At 39.0% G+C, this 18,272-nt stretch overlaps 1 protein-coding gene across 1 annotated transcript in view; it reads right to left on the bottom strand.

The window, feature by feature from the left end:
* Positions 1–342: 342 nt before the first annotated feature.
* The window catches only part of LOC122062472 (putative SWI/SNF-related matrix-associated actin-dependent regulator of chromatin subfamily A member 3-like 1), a 39,486-nt gene continuing 21,556 nt past the window's right edge, over positions 343–18,272 (bottom strand). Inside the window, exon 3 of the mRNA XM_042626122.1 lies at positions 343–1,385. Coding sequence (XP_042482056.1) covers positions 580–1,385 — 806 coding nt within the window. The 3' untranslated portion in view covers positions 343–579. The remainder of the gene's footprint in view (positions 1,386–18,272) is intronic.

Genomic DNA, 18,272 nt, shown 5'->3' with positions numbered 1-18,272 from the left:
TATACCAAGACTTAAACCTTGGAGGCGAATCCTGATAAAACCCACTAACACTAATAAATGGATCAGGTAAGGTTTAAACATTCAACTTGAACCTTATTAAGATGCCCAAACCCAACAACATTGAAGCTAATTATCAGATTAGGGTGGGTCTTCAAATCTATTACTGGTTGCCCTGTTTTACTTGAAATTCCCTCAATGAAGAAATTCATGGTTTTTCTTTATAGAGGAAATTGGCTATGGCATACAATGAATGAGGGTACTGTTTATCGTGATCACCATAAATAAATAAATCGAAATGCATTGCTAGATTAACATACCCCTCTGAGCAACAGAGGCAAAAAAGGAAACAAAGAAAATATTGATTAGGGATAGAATATCATACATTGGAAGGCAGCAAAGTTATTTCATGTCCAGATACAGTTCCAGCTCAAGCTTTGATGGCCCAAGGGTTATGAGACTAACAAAACACTCTTAACAATTGGCGCTTTCCAATGATATTACCAAAACAAAATTCTCTGACAAAATCTATACATGTAAGCACATATAGTTACCTACATGAGGCTATGCAAAAGAAAAATCTCACAATGACATAAGCTTGCAAAGGTCATCGACACGCATTTGTTTTTTATCCTTGGCACGTTTTCTCCCAAAAGCCTCCCTTGCCAACGTCTTCTTCCTCTCCTGCAACTCTAATATCTTCTCTTCAATGCTATTCCTAGTGATCAGCCTCACTATTTTCACATCCTCCTTTTGCCCAATGCGGTGCACTCGGTCCATCGCCTGTTCTTCAACTGCTGGGTTCCACCATGGCTCCACTAAGTATACTCTTGATGCTGCTGTCAGATTTATTCCTGCTCCAGAAGCCTTAAGGCTTGCAAGCAGTATAGTGGGTGTCCCTGGACTGCTATCTCCAAACTCTTGGATCACATTTGCTCTCCTCTTTGCAGACATTGATCCATCCAATCGCAAGAAGTTAAAACCAGCACTTTTTAATGGCTTTTCAAGTAAGATCAACATCTTTCTGAACTGTGAGAACACCACAGACTTCGTAGTAGGATTTTCAGCCCTAGATGCCACCAAGAGTTTCAACAGGGCAGATACTTTTGATGAGAGAGTTCCCCCAGAAGAACTCCCCAGGTTTTCACTGTCAGAAAGATCTGGTGGAGCTGAAAAGAGGTCTGCCTCTCGTAGTGGGTGGCGGCAGAGAGGACATCTGGCATTTTGGTGTCTGAGAGTTTTAAGTATACATGCCCGGCAAAAGATGTGAGCACAGCATGTGATGATGGTATTAATCGGTGGAGAAATGCAAATTGGGCAGTCAAAGTCATCTCCATCTTGTAGCAATGTGACCATCTTTTTCAACAATTCTGGGTTATTTGATACATCTGAATCAATATTATAATGCATTAGTAATAAATATCCAACCAAGTGAAAGCCAAGAAGGCAAGAGCATATTAGGATTTTAAACACAATCCACAAGGAATAAGATCAGTTGTCCTATAGTTATTGAGAAATATATGTTATGAACATAGAGATAGCCTCACCATGAGATTGAATCAGTTGCCTCCTCACTAGAAATCTACATTAAGTGCATATCATCCCAATGGAAGTAACCACCATTAACAATAATTGAGTTAAAATAACCAAGCATCAGAAGTTTTTAAGTTAACACAGCATAATATAAGGTACTGTATTACCGTAATCAGTGAAAGAACTACATTGTGATTGTTCAATAGAGGTTATAGAAGATCAAATGTCAACCAAATAGCTTCTCAATGGTGGTTGCAGATGCACCAGATTGAAATTGATGTAGACAAGTACTATAGTAAACTGTAGTCGCGCAAGGCTAAAAGGAACATGGTCCACACTTAGGCCCATGGTTCTTCAACTGGCTTTTAGGCCAGGCCAGCCCATTGGGCTGGATGTTATATGGTTCACACAAAACTAGAAATCGTGGGGTTCTTAGATGTAATTTCAAAAGTCTGTCATGGGTAGACTCTGCTAGGGAGCCTAAAGTCCCCTATTGCTATGCGTGGGACTTCCATTTAGCTGTTTTCCTTATTTATTTCTTCTCTACAACAACAAACAACAACCAAAGCCTTATCCCAACTAAATGGGGCCGGCTACATGGAGGTTCCAAGCAAGGACAAATGCAAGGATCCATGCAAAAAGATTGATTGGTTATGGCTGATTATAATAAAGTGCCGGTTGTCCACCTGATGCACCACTATAGATTAACCACGGGCTTCTTACAACAGACTATAATAAGGTACCGGCTGTCTAGCTAATGTACCAATATAGATCAGCCAAGCCAAAACGTCCTACATGCATTATGTCCACCACCAAAACAATCCATCAACCAACCTACTTTTATGAAAAGAGGAATGAGCAAACAAATTCTTGACGGCCCTACTAAGCATGAATAACAATTCGAACACAACTGTGACACCCAAGAATACGGTAAGTACTAGACTCACCTGGGAGATCGGTGAGGTGTTCCCACCAAAAATACGGCAAGTATCAGGGGGTTTTGAAAGATCGGTGAGGGTGTGCAAACTTTAGTTCTACATTACCTAGGTAGAGATTACTGGACTAGTTGATAACCTCTACCCTCCTTAACATGACACAACACATTTTAAAGTCATGAGGCCCATAGGCCAAAGAGGACAATCTTGTGCAAGGTTAATGGGGCCGGGGCATTACACACAACTCCACCTTGAAAATCAACACACAACTCCTAGCGCACACACAATGCACAAGCATGGGTCCTTGGATTAATGAAAACATCCATGGCAAATGCTTTCGCAGTGGTTCGTCTTTCATAAATCCAAGGATTTCACCTCTGACTATGAAATATGAATGCCTCCAACTTTCCCTGTTAATCATTACTCCGATCTTCTCTACAGCACATTATATTATTGTAAGAGCCTTTGAGCTCACCCCATGATTTGATTTGATGAATGAAAGCTTGGTTTATACCATGTTCTGTTGTGTGATGCAGTTGAGGTGAGGTGAGAAGCCTAGGGGTAGTGAGAGACTGACCATGGCCATAGGTGAGAGGCCTTGGTTATATTCCCTTTCTTCCCTCTTTCTTCTCTACCTTCTCCTCTTCTTAGTTTCAAATTTTCATACACTGCAACCTTCTGTTGGAGGGCTTACTGAGACCATTTTTTAAGGCCAACTAAAGTGCTGTTGATGGTCTATAACCAGTCCCATCGGACTTCATCAATAGCCTAAAGACTGGAGTTCAAGCATATACCCTGTGGCGCCCTTATTCTGGAGATTTCTGGCATCAAGCTTCAAGCAGTGATATTCCTCAATCCATCCATTAACTGAAGCCCTTCTTTCAGTATGTTGTTCTCCATATCCTTGGCCTCCTTCGACAGTAGTTTTAAGGCCATTTAATAGCCATAAGCTTCTGAGTCAGTAAGTTTCTAAATCTGGTTCTTTGTTTCTAATTTTGAATCACTCCCATAGCCGGTGACCTAGCCATCAGATGTGGCTGGATTTTTTACGGGTTTAAGGTCTCTTCAAATCCTACCTTCAACTGGAAGTAGAAGCCCACCACAGGTGACCTTAGGGCTATTACTGTTGTTCCCATTAAGTGTCTATTTTGGGAGCTAATCTGTTAACTCAGTTTCTGGTTCCCTGTTACTTCCAAGAGTGGGTGATGTAGGTCGCAGGAGCAAGGCCGAAACCAGTCCTGTTTGATTGTGAGATTCAACTGCTGTGAGAGAGCTTGGTCAGGTGTGGTCCAGTTCTTGGGACAGTTTTATATTTTGCTGCAATTATGGTTCTCTACTTCAGCCATCAAACTGGACAAAGAATGGACTAATATGTGTTATTTTGAGTGTCCAATGGGTTGTGTGGTCCATGGGCTTTATATTTTTTAGTTTACTTTTGTAATGGGTCAATTCTATAAGCCCGAATATTGGGGATTTAAGTCCTATACGGGATTAGTAGTTATGTTTCTTAGTCATTAAGAATATTAGGTTTCTATAAATTTCTTTCTTAGTGAGCAAGTTTTTATTTGTTAAGAAGTTAGTGTCTTAAGTCAATAGGTTTATAATTTTAGTGTTTCCTTTTTAGTTTTTTACAATGTGGCATTGTTATAACATTAAGACATGGATTGATTAATGATATTTTCTGAACTTTTCTTGCTGGTCAGTTCCTGAGAAATGATGTTTCGACAGCTGAGATAGTTGTAGGTGAGAGAACTAGGCTGAAATAACCATCCCCATCCACATCTATCCCTTCTATACTTCTTTTCTCTACTTTCTACTCTTATTATACTTTTATTTATTCATTATTATTGTGAGAACAAAGTCCCAACCGTTGCTGAACAGAAGAGCACACATCCAGGCTATCGAATCCAGTTACAGGGCTTTCCCTGAAAGAATTTTTAAGTGCATAACTTCTAGGTCAGATCTCTGATTGCTGCAGAATTTTGAGGGTTAGTTGAGGAACTTAGGGGACCAATCGATCGAAATTTGAGGATCAACTAACACTTCCAACTCTAAGTTCTTGAAGAATTACCAAAAATTTCATTTTTCTGAAACCAGCATAAGTCCCAATCCAGCCAGCAGAATTTGTTCAACTTTTAATGGTTTTTTCCCTCATATAGGATCTCCATTCCATCCGAATTTCAGCCCCAAAGGATTCCTATTTGGTGAGATACAATTTATGCATTTTCGACCTAAATCTGAGTCTATTTTCAGATCTGTTCTTACTGTTGAATCTGATCTATTCAAAGTCTTGTTGGAGTTTATGATGGATCCTACTGGGACTGATTACCTTGGTAATTTAGTCCATCAATGGGGATATCTTATTGTGCTTGTTAACTACTGTTTGCATCCTACTAACAGTATATTGACCTATGAAACCTATCTTCCCTAGTTACTATTTTGGACGGCAAATTGTCATCATATTCTGTGGGTTGACCTTGTATCGACATCCCTATACTGCTAGCCTTATTATTTGGACTATTACTGCTCTACTGTTACTGTTAAAGAGGAGTTTACTTTCAATCTACACATGCTTGGTTCGATCATGCTGGAGAGGGTTGTGAGCAATGCTAATGGCAGATTTGTTGTCACAAAAGAGCTTCATAGGGAGGGTGGCAAGAATAGCCAAATCTGTGAGAAGACTATGAAGCAATAGTAGCTCACAATGTTCAAGTATGACCACGGTTAGAGTTTTGTGAAGGACAAGAACCCGTGTAGCTGACCCCTTGTAGGGGATGCTCCTCTAGTGCGTCTTTGACTAGTGCTTTATTTCTTCTCTTACCTCCTTTTTACTTCATTTTTCCTCTCTTATGTTGCGTCCTTTTATTTTTTCTTTCCTTATCAGATCTATGTAACCGACACCATTTAGTTGGGAAAAGGATATGGTTGTTGTTGTGAGGGCGACAACAGCGAGGACTAGAGTGGGATTTTTTATTTTTTTATTTTTTTGTAAAAATTCTATTAGTGGCGGAAATATAGTATCATTACTAAAAAAAAAAAAATGTGTCGAATAGGTATTGGAGATCACTAAACACAATAGCAATGGCTAAAAATAATTGCCATTAACTGTACATATCAATACCAGTGGTTTTTTAAACCATCGTTTTGTATAAGCATATGACAACAATTTTTCAAAAACCGTCATTATTAATATTTAAATGGCAGCAGTTTTTAAAACCACCATTAAATGTTACCTTCTATTTATTTTATATTACCTTCTACTTATTTCGTATCGGTAGCCCTGTATTGGCAGAAAATAAAAAATAAAAACAATCCAAAAGAAATTCAGAAAAAATAAATAATACAAATATTCATAAAAAAAAAAAATACAATTAATAATTTATGTGCGAAATATTACACAAACTACAATAAATATATCTTTCTTTGTTAAATATTACGTAAAATATAAAAAAGATTGTTAAAGTGCAGAAAAATCACACACCACATAAATTAAAATTGAAAATAAAATATATTTTTTCTAAAACTTTTTAATTAATATTTTTTATTTCATTTTTAAAATTATGTCAAATTTTATAAATTTAGTATAAGTTTTATGATTTTTTTTAATGTTCACCATTTTTTTAAATACACAGTTTTATAAATTATATATATATATATATATATTTCCCCATTTTAAAATTTTTATAGAGTATGGATTTTTCTAGATGTTTACATATTTGTATTATCTTACAAACTTATTGCAATAAAAATTGCATTTTGCATAATATATTGACAAAAATTTCTAACTGTACCTATAAGAAAATGTCTAACTATTAAAGGTCTTTCTTTTTTTTTTAATATTCATTTTTGTTTAACAGAAAATATATATATTATGGGAAAAGGCTGGGCACACTGCCAGTGAATCGTAAGCTAGCACCCTCTATGTCTATCTCTCTCATCCCCCTTTGAATAGCCCTTACCTCTCTTGTAAGATGCTTCATCCCGTGCCCCCATTGGTGACGCTGCTAAATTATCACGCAAGGATAGTGTGCCTATCCCCCTCCCATTTATGTACTGTATAATTTTTTATGGAATTTAAAATATAATTTTTTTTATGGAAAGCTATATTATTTTAATTTGTCATATTTCACACATAAAATATTTAATTTTAAAGTTTTTTTAATTATTGAACTTTTCCTAAATTGTCTTGGTTTTATTTAAATGGTTTATGATTCAACGGCCAATGATGGCCCTCAAAATGGAATATTTTCCTATGGAACTCCGACTGACCAGTGTTCAATATTATAAGATCACCCTTTCAAATTAGGCCGTTGAGACCTAGGATTTTCAAATTTACAGGTTCTCATAAAAAAACAATTTGTCAACCAATAATGGCACTCGAAATGAAATCTTTTCCCATAGAAATCCAATTGAAATAATTCAAATATTATTGCAACCCCCTTTCAAAATTAGGTAATTGAGACCTAGGATTTTCAATATCTAGGTTCCCATAAAAAAATTTCTTACCGCCCAATGATGGCCCTTGAAACGAATTTATTCTCCCCATTGAATTGCAATTGATTTTTTATTTCAATGTCATTAGATCTCCCCGCTAAAGATAAGTTGGTTGAGACCTAGGATTTTCAATTTTTTTGCGGTTTCCATCACAATTTCTTATCAACTAATGATGGGCCTCAAAATGGAACCTTTTCCTATGGAACTTCAACTGACCTAATTTTCGATGTCATCGGATACCTTTTCAAAATTTGGTGGTTCATAATTAGGATTTTCAAAATTTCAGGTGATTTAAGACCTTGGTTCATATTCATTAATTTAAGGAAGGGTTTGGGGTTTTATGTTTAGTTTCTAGGATTTATTTTGTCATTTCCTATTATTCACCATTTTTCAAATACATAGTGTAATAAGAACCTACATTTTTGTACACAATTTTTATTTTTGATAGTGTATGGGTCTTAATTTATTTTCAAATATTTTGTATATTTTTTACAAACTTATTGTAATAAATATTGCACCATATGCATATCTTTTCTTAGCACTTCTTCAATAGTTATTTTTGGCTTACCCTTACCTCTTCTGGCTCCCTCCAAATGAATCTGGTCACTCCTTGTTGGGGCATCCGTAGGCTACCTTGCACATGACCACAGTATCTCAACTGGCTCTCGCAGAGCTTAACCTAGATTGGTGCAACCCCCAACTTGTTTTTAATATCCTCATTCATTATTCTATCTCTCTTGGTCTTTCTGCACAACCCTCTCAACATCCTCATCTCTACTACACATTCAGATTACTCCACTACATATTTCATAGTTGGGCGTATCTCTCGAGTTCGATAGGCATTCATCTGTCAAATAGCACTCCCGACATACCTCTCCATTTCATCCATCCCATCTTAATTATGTGGATAGCATCATCCTCTATATCACCTCTTTGTTAATGATTGTTGAGTTGCTTAGATAGTTAACAAATCATATGACTACAATGGAGCAACAGAGAGAGTTCATGTCACCTCAAAGTGTTGGACAGAAACAGTCCACAGCCAACAGTGTTCCACAATTCACCAACAGGCCAGAAAAAAGGTCAACACCTCCTCAAGCTACTTTTGAACATCATATTCATACATATTTTGATTGAGATGCACCACTGGGACAGTTTGATGACACTTAAAAAGTGAATCTGGACTTGAATGTTGGATGGGGTAATGACTTGTATTTAACATGACACCATCCCTTTTTATTTATAATTACGGAGAGAAAGTTCTAGAATATTACAAGGACCATTAAACCCCTTAAAAGGACATAAAGACTCATTTGGAATGCCTATCTCAAAAAGAAGGTCAAGCATATACTTCTGTTGAGACAAGTAAATCCTATGGGAAGACCTAGCAACTTCAATACTAAGGAAGTAACGAAGTTGTCCTAGATCCTTGATCTCGAATTCCTCACCCAAGCATCTATTGAGACGAGAAATCTCTACCAGATCATCACTAGTAACAATAATATTATCTACATAGACTATCAGGATAGCAATCTTCCCACAAGATCTCTTGATGAACAAAGTGTGGTCGGCATTGCTTTGAGAGTAGCCTATAACAATCATAGCCTTGTGGAAATACCCAATCCAAGCACGAAAGGATACTTCAGCCCATACAATGCACGCTTCAGCTTGCATACCTTCCCTTGGGTTTTGGAGCACGTGAACCCATGAGGAATGTCTATATACAGTTCCTCCTCAAGTTTCCCATAAAGAAAGGCATTCTTCATATCTAGCTGCTGGAGATCCCAATCTAAGTTAGCGGCATAAGCTAAAATAACACGGATTGTGTTCATCTTAGCAAATGGAGCAAACGTCTCTTGGTAATCGATCCATTGTACCATCAACCTCCTGTTTCACTGTGAAGATCCACTTACAACCAACTGTCATCTTCTGTGAGGGAAGATACACTAGATCCATGTGTCATTTTTCTTTAAAGCCTGCATCTCTTTAACCATAGTTGACTGCCATTGTGAGTCTGCACTCGCTTCCTACCAGGTATAAGGAATAGACAGAGGATAGAGAAGACACAAAACTATAGTAGGAAGGAGAAAGTGAGTCATAAAAAACAATTTTGGCAACAGGATGTAAAGTACAAGACCTAGTGCCTTTCAAGGATTAAAGTATCGGTATCGGTCGCCGTATCTGTCTACCAAAATTAAGATACGTATCGGAAGGTATCGTATCGTATCGGAGATACGCTAAGATACACGCATAAATGGATATGAAACACCTTTTTAAATACTTTTGCATAAAAAATTTGTTAAAAAAAGCTATTAATAACATGTATTATGCATAAACACTAAATTGAGAGTATCGCACTAAGAATTCAAGGTTTGTAGTTATCCCATAAATGTAAAATCCTTGTTCCCAACCTTGATTTCCACTTTAGTTAGAGAAAAACATGGTTGGAAACAACTTTGGAACAAAAACCCCTCATAAAATCATGTTTTCTTAAAAAATACCCATCTTGGCCATTATATGACCGTAGCGCATTGTATCAGTACATACCGATACTCACCGATACGTACCATCTCATAATACTACGATTGATACATACCAATACTCACCGATACGTACTGATATTCATGATACGTACCGATCAATGCATACAAATACTCACCGATACATACTGATACATACTGAAACGTATATTTCACCTCGATTTTATATTTTTCATAGAGTATCAGTACGTATCGATAGTGTATTGGTGCATATCAATATGTATCGTAGGATATATATCGATTCGAAAGGATTTTAAAAATTTCATGTATCGTATTGTTGTGTATCGTATCGGTTGGCTAAATTTAAGATACGTATCGGAGGGTATCGTATCGGTATCAGAGATACTTTAAACCATGGTGCCTTTACAAACAATAATAGGACATTCAAGAGACGGATTAACAGAAGGAGAAGGAGAAAGAGAATCAATTGGGTCCAAGGGGACAAGATCAGGCTCGATAGGAGACAACTGGCATAGTAGGGTAAATGCTAGATGTGTAGTGGTCCGAGTCTGTTGTCTACGATTATAAACACGTATCTCTGACCAAGGCGAAATAGGAGTCACTTCCCCCCTGAAAACGGGATACCATCAGGGATAGCAAGTTCAAAAGGCGGCACATCTTCTACAATGGAAGCAGACTCCCCCTAAAGAGGTACCGCAGCAAAGTGTGACGTAAATTCATGAAAGACAACATCCATAGTAACAAACCAACACCGAGTAGGAGGATGAAAACACTGATAGCCTTTTTGAGTAGGAGCACACTAAAAAAAAAATGCACTAGAGACCATGAGGATCATATTTTCCATGAGGATAATGATCGTGAGCATAACAGACACTGCCGAATACCTTGGGAAGAATAGGAAAAGCAACAGACCCATGCAGAAGATCTAGAGGGGAGTGGAAGGAAGAACCCGAGAAGGCATACAATTAATCAGAAAGCCAACAATGAAAATTGCATCACTCTAGTACTGGGGAGGAACATGCATCTCAAAGATAAGAGAGGTGCTACCTCACAAAGATGGCGATTCTTTTGCTTCGTAACCCCATTATATGTTGGGGTATCTACACAACTAGTCTGATGGATCATCTCATGAGTAGAAAGGTAAGCCTGAAAGGACACTTTAAAGTATTCACGGCCATTGTCGCTTCTAAGGATCTTGATGGTAGCACCGAACTAAGTTTGAACAATGCGGTGAAATTGCTGAAAGCAATGGAAGGACTCACCCTTGGTTCGCATCATATAAACCTAAGTGGTCTAAGAATGATGATCAATAAAAGAGAGACCACCAATAGCCATCGACAGATACATCGTGAGATGGACCCCAAATATCAAAATGTATCAATGAAAATAAGTGGCACTTTTATTTCTAGAAACAGAGTAAGTGATCCGAGTTTGTTTGGCCAATACACATGCCTAAAAAAAAAACTTACTCGAATTACAATTTTTAAAGGAAGAGAGTCCCAACTAAAGTTCCCAAAAGAGGATGTCCTAACTGACGATGCCACTATACTAACTCATAGATAGGAGGTGATGTAGAGGATGTCTGAAGAGTCTAACCAAACACCAACGCCAAGTCATCATTAAGCAAATACAGACCATCATGCACCCTACCAGAGCCAATCATTGCCACTGTCACCAGATCCTGAAAAACACAATGAGACGGGAAAAAGGTGACTTTGCAATTAAACCTGGAAGTAAAACTACTAATGGACAATAGGTTAGTAGGAAAAGAGGGAAAATATACTAAAGGAGTACAACTAAAGAAGCCATTTCCCAAAATAACGGAATAAGTCCAGTTAGCCAACTTGACCTTACCATTACCATAACTAGTGGTGTCCTAGGAGAAAAGAGGCAAGCAACATGTCATATGATCGGAAGCCCCAGAATCTATAATCTCGGGGGTAAAAGGGACAGACATAATATGACCACTGAAAGAGATACCTGACCTACGGGGGGTGGAATGAGCAAAGCTCACAGTAGCTGATGCAAGAGAGTTCAAACCTTTCAAAAGGCATCAAATGGCAGTGAGCTCATCAGATGATAGTGAGGCTGCAGAGATGCTAAGAGCAAAGTCGAGTTTGGAACCTCAGTATGGTTGACTTGACTAGAAGTACTAGCATGACCCTTCCATCGCCCTTATTAGCAAGATGACCATGAAGCTTCCAGCAATGCTCTTTGGTATAATGCTCCTTCCCGCAGTAATCACACTTCACCGGAGCTTTGGTAGAGGAGCCACCAGACTGTGGGGTTGGGCTAAGGAACTAAGTACTAGAGATAAGTGTAGATCTCTCAGTGAGAGTGGCAATAGGTTGTGGAAGCATAATAGGATGGTTGTCCTCAAGTCAGATCACAACATAGGCTTAATCTAAGGTAGGAAAGGGAATACGACTTAGGACTTGGGACCGAAATTGATCAAATTCCACATTCAAACCTGCCAGAAATTCATAAACCCAAATCTTATCCTCTCATTTCTGAAAACTAGTGACATCTGCAGGAGTGGAAGGAGTATACTCCTTATAGAAGTCCAGCTCAATCCACAGTGTGTGCAACTCATAATAGTATTGTGACAGTGTGAACCCTTTCTGCCTCAAGTAATAAACCTTCTAGCTCAGTTCAAAGACCTGAGCATCATTCCCTGCCTGGGAATAGATATCCTTGACAGATTTCCAGATCTTCACAGCAGAGTAAAAAAGGAGATAGCTACATAAAAGTTGTGGCTGCATGAAGTTAACAAGGAAGGTCATAACTAGAGAGTTGGTATACTCCCACTTGTCAATCTTAGGACCAATGGCCGGACGCTTCAAGGTTCTAGTGAGATACCCGTAATAGCCACGGCCCTTGATGGAGATGTAGATCAAGCATGACCACATAAGGTAATTTGTGACATCAAGCTTGATAACATAAGGAGGAAAGGTGGGAAGAGCTGAGGTGTCTCCACTAGTGGAAGCGGAAGAACTAGGACATGGTTACAACTCAACGAGGCTATGGTAATGGAAAAGGCACCATCCGGAGGTAGAAGAACCAAAAAAGCTAAAAAGCAGGAAAAAGGCTAAACAACAACAACAATCTCAGCCTTTATCCCAACTTAATGGGGTCAACTACATGGATCATTGCCCTCTAATAGACTCTATCCAAGGTCATACTTGGGACAAGGCCGAGATTATGCATGTCATTCCTCACCACTTCGTCTATGGTCATTTTAAGCCTTGCCCCTAGCTCTTTTAGCTCCTTCAATCTAAATCAGATCACTCCTCACTAGGGTGCCTTCAGGCCTCCTTTGAACATGGCATACCACCTTAGACCACATTTGCGGAGCTTTTCGTTGATCGGTGTAACTCCCAAGTCACTCTAATGTGCTCATTCCTTACTTTATCCTTCCTAGTTTTGCCACACATCCATCTTAACATCCTCATCTCAACTATACATAGCTTCTCTAAATGACACTTCTTAACTGCCCAACACTCTTCCCCATACATCATAGCTAATCATACAACAGTCTTATAGAATTTTCCCTTAAGCTTTAAAGGAATAAGTTGATCACTCTACACTCCGGACGCATCTCTCCACTTCATCCATCCCACTTTAATTCTCTGTGAAACATCATCCTCTATGTCACATTCTTTTTTTATGGTCAGCCCCAAATATCTAAAATTGTCACTTTGAGGAATCTCTCTCCCAATTTTCACCATTTCATTGTCCATTATAGAGTGGCTAAAGTTACACATTATATATTTCGTCTTCGGTCTACTAATCTTAAAGCCTCTTATTTCCACGGTAGATCTCCATAGCTCCAACTTAGCACTAATCCATGCTTTAGTCTTATCCACTAAAACGACGTCATTTGCGAAGAGCATATACCAAGGAACCTCATCTAGAATGTTTTTCCTTAACTCATCCATGATAAGTGCAAATAAATAGGGGCTTAAGGCTGATCCTTAATGTAACCCAATTGTAATTGAAAATTTATTGCCTCAACCTCCTACAGATCTCACAGTAGTCACCATGCCCTCATATATGTCCTTAATTATATCCGCATAAGTACCAGACACCTCTCTCTTTATTAGGACATGCCAGATTAAATCTCTAGGAACTCTATCATGTGCTTTTTCTAGGTCAATAAAAAAACCGTATAGAGATCCTTCTTGTGGACTCTATAACTTTCCATGAGCCTCCTGAGTAAGTAGTTAGCCTCGATCGTGGATATACCTGGCATAAATCCAAATTTGTTCTCCAAGATCTCATTTTCTCTTCTCAGATGGGCTTCAATAACCTTCTCCCATAGTTTCATAGTAAGACTCATTTTGGGGATAGCTCTAGAATAGAGTCCTGAGACAGTAAAGTGGCTAGTACATACCACTACAAGGATAAGGATCACCAATCACAACATCAAGACGATCGGACCATTGAGTAGGGAAAAAGCAACCTAACAAGAAAAAATCGATTTTATGGGAAACCCTGAAAAATCGATGGGATGGAGCTCTCTCAGATCATTGTATAAGAGAGTCTAAGAGCCCAGGGGAGAAGGGGGATGGAGGCTAATGGCTCTCTTGATGATTTAAAGAACTATCATCGAGAGAGAGAACGAGAAGAAGAGAGATGGAAGGAGGCACAAATGGAGGGAGGTGCTGAGAGAGAAAAGGGAGAAAGAGATGGAGAAAGGAGGGAACCCTTAAGGTTTTGGAAAGGGAGAAAGAGATGGAGAAAGGAGGGAACCCTTAAGGTTTTGGATCCAAAGGCTATGATACCATGTTGGATGGGGTAATGATTTGTGTCTAATATGACACTAGCCCTCTTTATTTATAATAATGGAGAGAAAGTTCTAGAATATTACAAAAGAAAGTTCTAGAATATTACAAGGATCATTAAACTCCTTAAGGACCTAAGGACCCGTTAGGAATCTGACACTTTCACTAAAACCCATTATTACAACATGAAAGAATTTAATTGTAGGTACCGGTCACCATATTGGTCGGAAAAATTTAATATAAGTATTGGAGGGTATCGTATCGTATCAAAGATACGCTAAAATATGCTAAAGATCAAGGATTAAAGTATTGGTATCGGTCATCGTATCAATTGGCTAAATTAAGATAGTATCTGAGGGTATCGTATCAGTATCAGAGATACTTTAAACCATGGACACAACCCACAACAATTCCATGAATGGATGTGTTCCCTCGATGAATATTTCAACTGGTACAAATTGTCAGAGGTTCAACAATTAAAGCTTGCATGCTCTAAATTGGTGGAAACAAGAAGTGAGTGGTGGCACAATCATGTACTAAAGTTAACTTGACGAAGGTAAGAGCCCACTACAAGGAAAGAGACGCAGGAGGAACTCAAGGAGAAAAAACCTACCTCAAACCTTTCAACTGAGGCTTCATGATCAGCTTAATACCCTCCGTCAAGGGTCTCTTTCAGTACAAGATTGATCAGTCCGATGCTCTTATTGCCCGCACCGTTAGATCAGGAAGATGATCAGCTCATTTCCCATTTCAGATAGGGATTGAGATCCGAAATTCATGTTAAGCTTGGGGTGACCAGCATCGCAAGTTCGCAAGATTGTTTTGAGAGGGTTCTTCTACCAAAGGATTTGGTTAAAACATCAACCCGGATTGTTTTGAGAGGGATCTTCTACCAGATGATTTGATTAAAACATCAACCTGGAGGTTTAACCCCAAAGTCCAGCTAGGGTAGAACTTTTCCAGTGAAAAAGTCTAATGGCCTTAGTAACTGAGCTCCACAATCCACAGTAGTTAAAGGCAAGGCCAGTATGACAGGTCGTGCAGCAACAAAATGTTACCATTGCAAGGGCTTCAGACACTTTGCAAACTCTGTCTGCAACTTCACTCAGTTATTGCAGACATTTAAGCCAATCTGGATGTTCAAGTATTGGATCCCCCGAGAAGATGATACAGCCATTAATGCATCCCTTGAGAAAGAGCAATGCTATACCCGTATGACTAGTGGACCACTCAAGGCTCAAGATATTGTGGACAGCAGGAGTTTTGTAAATTCTGTATCACAAGCTTTCATCATTGAGGGTAAGTTACAGCCAGAGAAGCAGCCACAGATATACGAGGTTTCACTTTCAACAATACTCTTGAAGTCAACCAACAATGTTCTGTACACCTAAAATTGCCGACTATGAAGAGAATGCATGGTGAGTCATTCTCATGGTATTAACTGCTGTTCTGCTTGGGAGACCATGGATGCACGACAACAACGTGTTGGTTGGTGGAACAAAGAACCAGTGATTCTTTGTTTTAAAGGCAAGCCTCAAGTACCGAGCCCAATCAACATATCGGCTGAAAAAACAAGACTTAAAGCTACCCAAGCAAAGAAAAGTTCTCATGGCAAACAAGGCCCAAGTACAAGCAAGGGGCAGTGCACTGGCAAGAAACTCTTGACCACAACAGGAATTATAGAGACCAGCAAAGAGAGTCTAATTTTGGCATTAGTAGCAAAAGAAATTGTACTACTAACTTTCCCAAACCCATACTGGGTTAGATTTCTGATTTTTCTGATCCAGTGCTCGATGAATTTCCCAATGAGTTTCCACCTATGAGGGATATTCAGCATGTTATCAATCAAGTGCCAATCTGCCCACTTTCTGTCTTAACCCTTCTGAGCACGCTGAGCTCAAGAGACTAAGTAGATGAACAATTGAGGAAAGGATTTATCTAGAAGAGCCCATGTGGTGTTCCAGCATTGCTTACTCCCAAGAAAGATGGATAGTGGCAAATGTGTATGATATTCCCAGGTTTACACTAAGAGGAGGGTGAATCTGTATCTTCAAAATTTCTCCCAAAATTCTCTCAGCATGGTTCGTGGCAGTATGGCACTCCCCTTGGTATCCCCTACACAATATGGCACTCACTCTCAACCTGGGCACTCACTCAGCTCTGGCACTAGCACTCTTTCTCTGATGATTATTGCACTGTTGACATTGGCATAACATTACCCATACCAATAAGGACACTCCTGACAATGGCACATACACATGCACAATCATATGCACCTCCACCTCGCAACCACCAAGTGGCCAGGTTTACTGGATGGTGCAATGATGTACACCCACACTGCAAGCATCAACAACACTTCCATATCCATAATATACAAAAACATTCACAACATATATTATACGTGTGGTCATAAAACCCATCACCAACAAGTAGTTGACACGTGGCACCCAACAGCTCATCATTCAACCTATATGGAAACTACAGATACCCGTGGGAAACAAGTAACCTCAGATCCTGAGATCCGAGGAAGATCCTACCCTACCACGTTTACAAAATCACAAACGGACTCAATCTTTAAAAGGGGAAAGCTGACGCAACTTCCCTTTTTGAGGAGGATTCTCTATGCCAAAGATGGAAACCCTAATGTAGAAGTAGGTTACACTAGGTAAACTTCCAAGATGTTAAGCTCACACCAATTTCAAATCTGACCTTTCTAATTAGCCTTAACAGAAACCAGAAAATAGGTTCAGAAACAAAGAAAATCAGAACCAGAATTATAGATGACCAAACCTGTTCCAAGGAATCAGAAATAGCTCCCAGTATAAGCACTTGCAGCAGCAAGAGCTAATCCAGAAAACAAACCGACAGCAGCAGACAATGCCCAGGCGGAACTGGTTTCGGCCAGAATAGAGGGAGAGTTTGTAACTGAGATCTGACGGAGTAACAGAGGGTAAATACCTTGTCGATTGTTCCCCTTAGAATGGTCCTTAACTCCTTCAAAGGGTTCCAAAAAAACTGATCAGAAGTTGAGAGAACGGATCCTATCGCTATTGTTGAAATCCCTTGCTTCTAAGAAAAAAACGATGGCTGACTTGGGGTTTCCCTTGTTCTGCAACTTGACTCTGTTGGTCCTTCATTCGATGCTTCAAAATACTCTCAAATCTCCCTCTCACAAGCACAAATAAAGAAGAAGATAAAGAAAAGAAAATAGGACAGATGGAGGGTTGAGAAGGGTGAAAGATAACAGTGGAATGGGTATCTCACCCCTTAGGTTTTGGGTATCACACCCCTCAAGTGTTTAGGCATCTCACTCAATAAATTCATTAATCAAGTCTTTTTCAATTACAATCAGTTAGCCTCTTAAATAGGCACAACAGCTCCTTCATAATATAAGGTTACAAAAATAGGAAACTAACAGGAAAAAGGAAAGTAAGTAACTAGGAAACTAATTCCTTGTCTAACAAAAGATTCTAAACACCAAAAAGGCAACAAATTCTTGAAGAAATAATGGGCTGGTTACTGTTCACGTGAACAGTAACATCCTTTATTTTCCTCCAGCCGTATCTTTATATTAAGGCAATGTAGCACCAGACTGAAATCAGTAGATATTTTCTTGAAGATTCTAACAGTTGTAGCTGCTGAGCTGGCCAGAAGGACCCAAAAAGGAAATTAAATCTGGGCTGAAATCTGCTGATTGATGGGGGTTGGAAAGGCCTGGCTGAACCAAGGCTGGGCTTGGTTTGATGGGGCTAAGAGCCCCTTCCTTGTGCAAGACTGATCTACATCAACTCGCCCCCTCTTAAAAAAAAATTCGTCCTCGAATTTTGTAGAGTGTGAGGGGGAAATCCACATGGTGTACGGCCATCAACAATCCATAAACAAATTCAGGCAAGTCCTTAATCACATGGATATAATCGTAGAGGCATGGTTGATGGTCTTCAAGATACTTTGAGGAAATGACGTAGTCCACGTGCTCAACTTCAACATCTTCAATGGCATCCATGGGATCGTCTTCTAGCTCATCTTGC

The sequence above is a fragment of the Macadamia integrifolia genome, unplaced genomic scaffold (genome assembly GCF_013358625.1).
Source record: "Macadamia integrifolia cultivar HAES 741 unplaced genomic scaffold, SCU_Mint_v3 scaffold1044, whole genome shotgun sequence".
Classification (NCBI taxonomy): Eukaryota; Viridiplantae; Streptophyta; class Magnoliopsida; order Proteales; family Proteaceae; genus Macadamia; species Macadamia integrifolia.
This window is presented reverse-complemented; position numbering and strand designations above follow the sequence as displayed.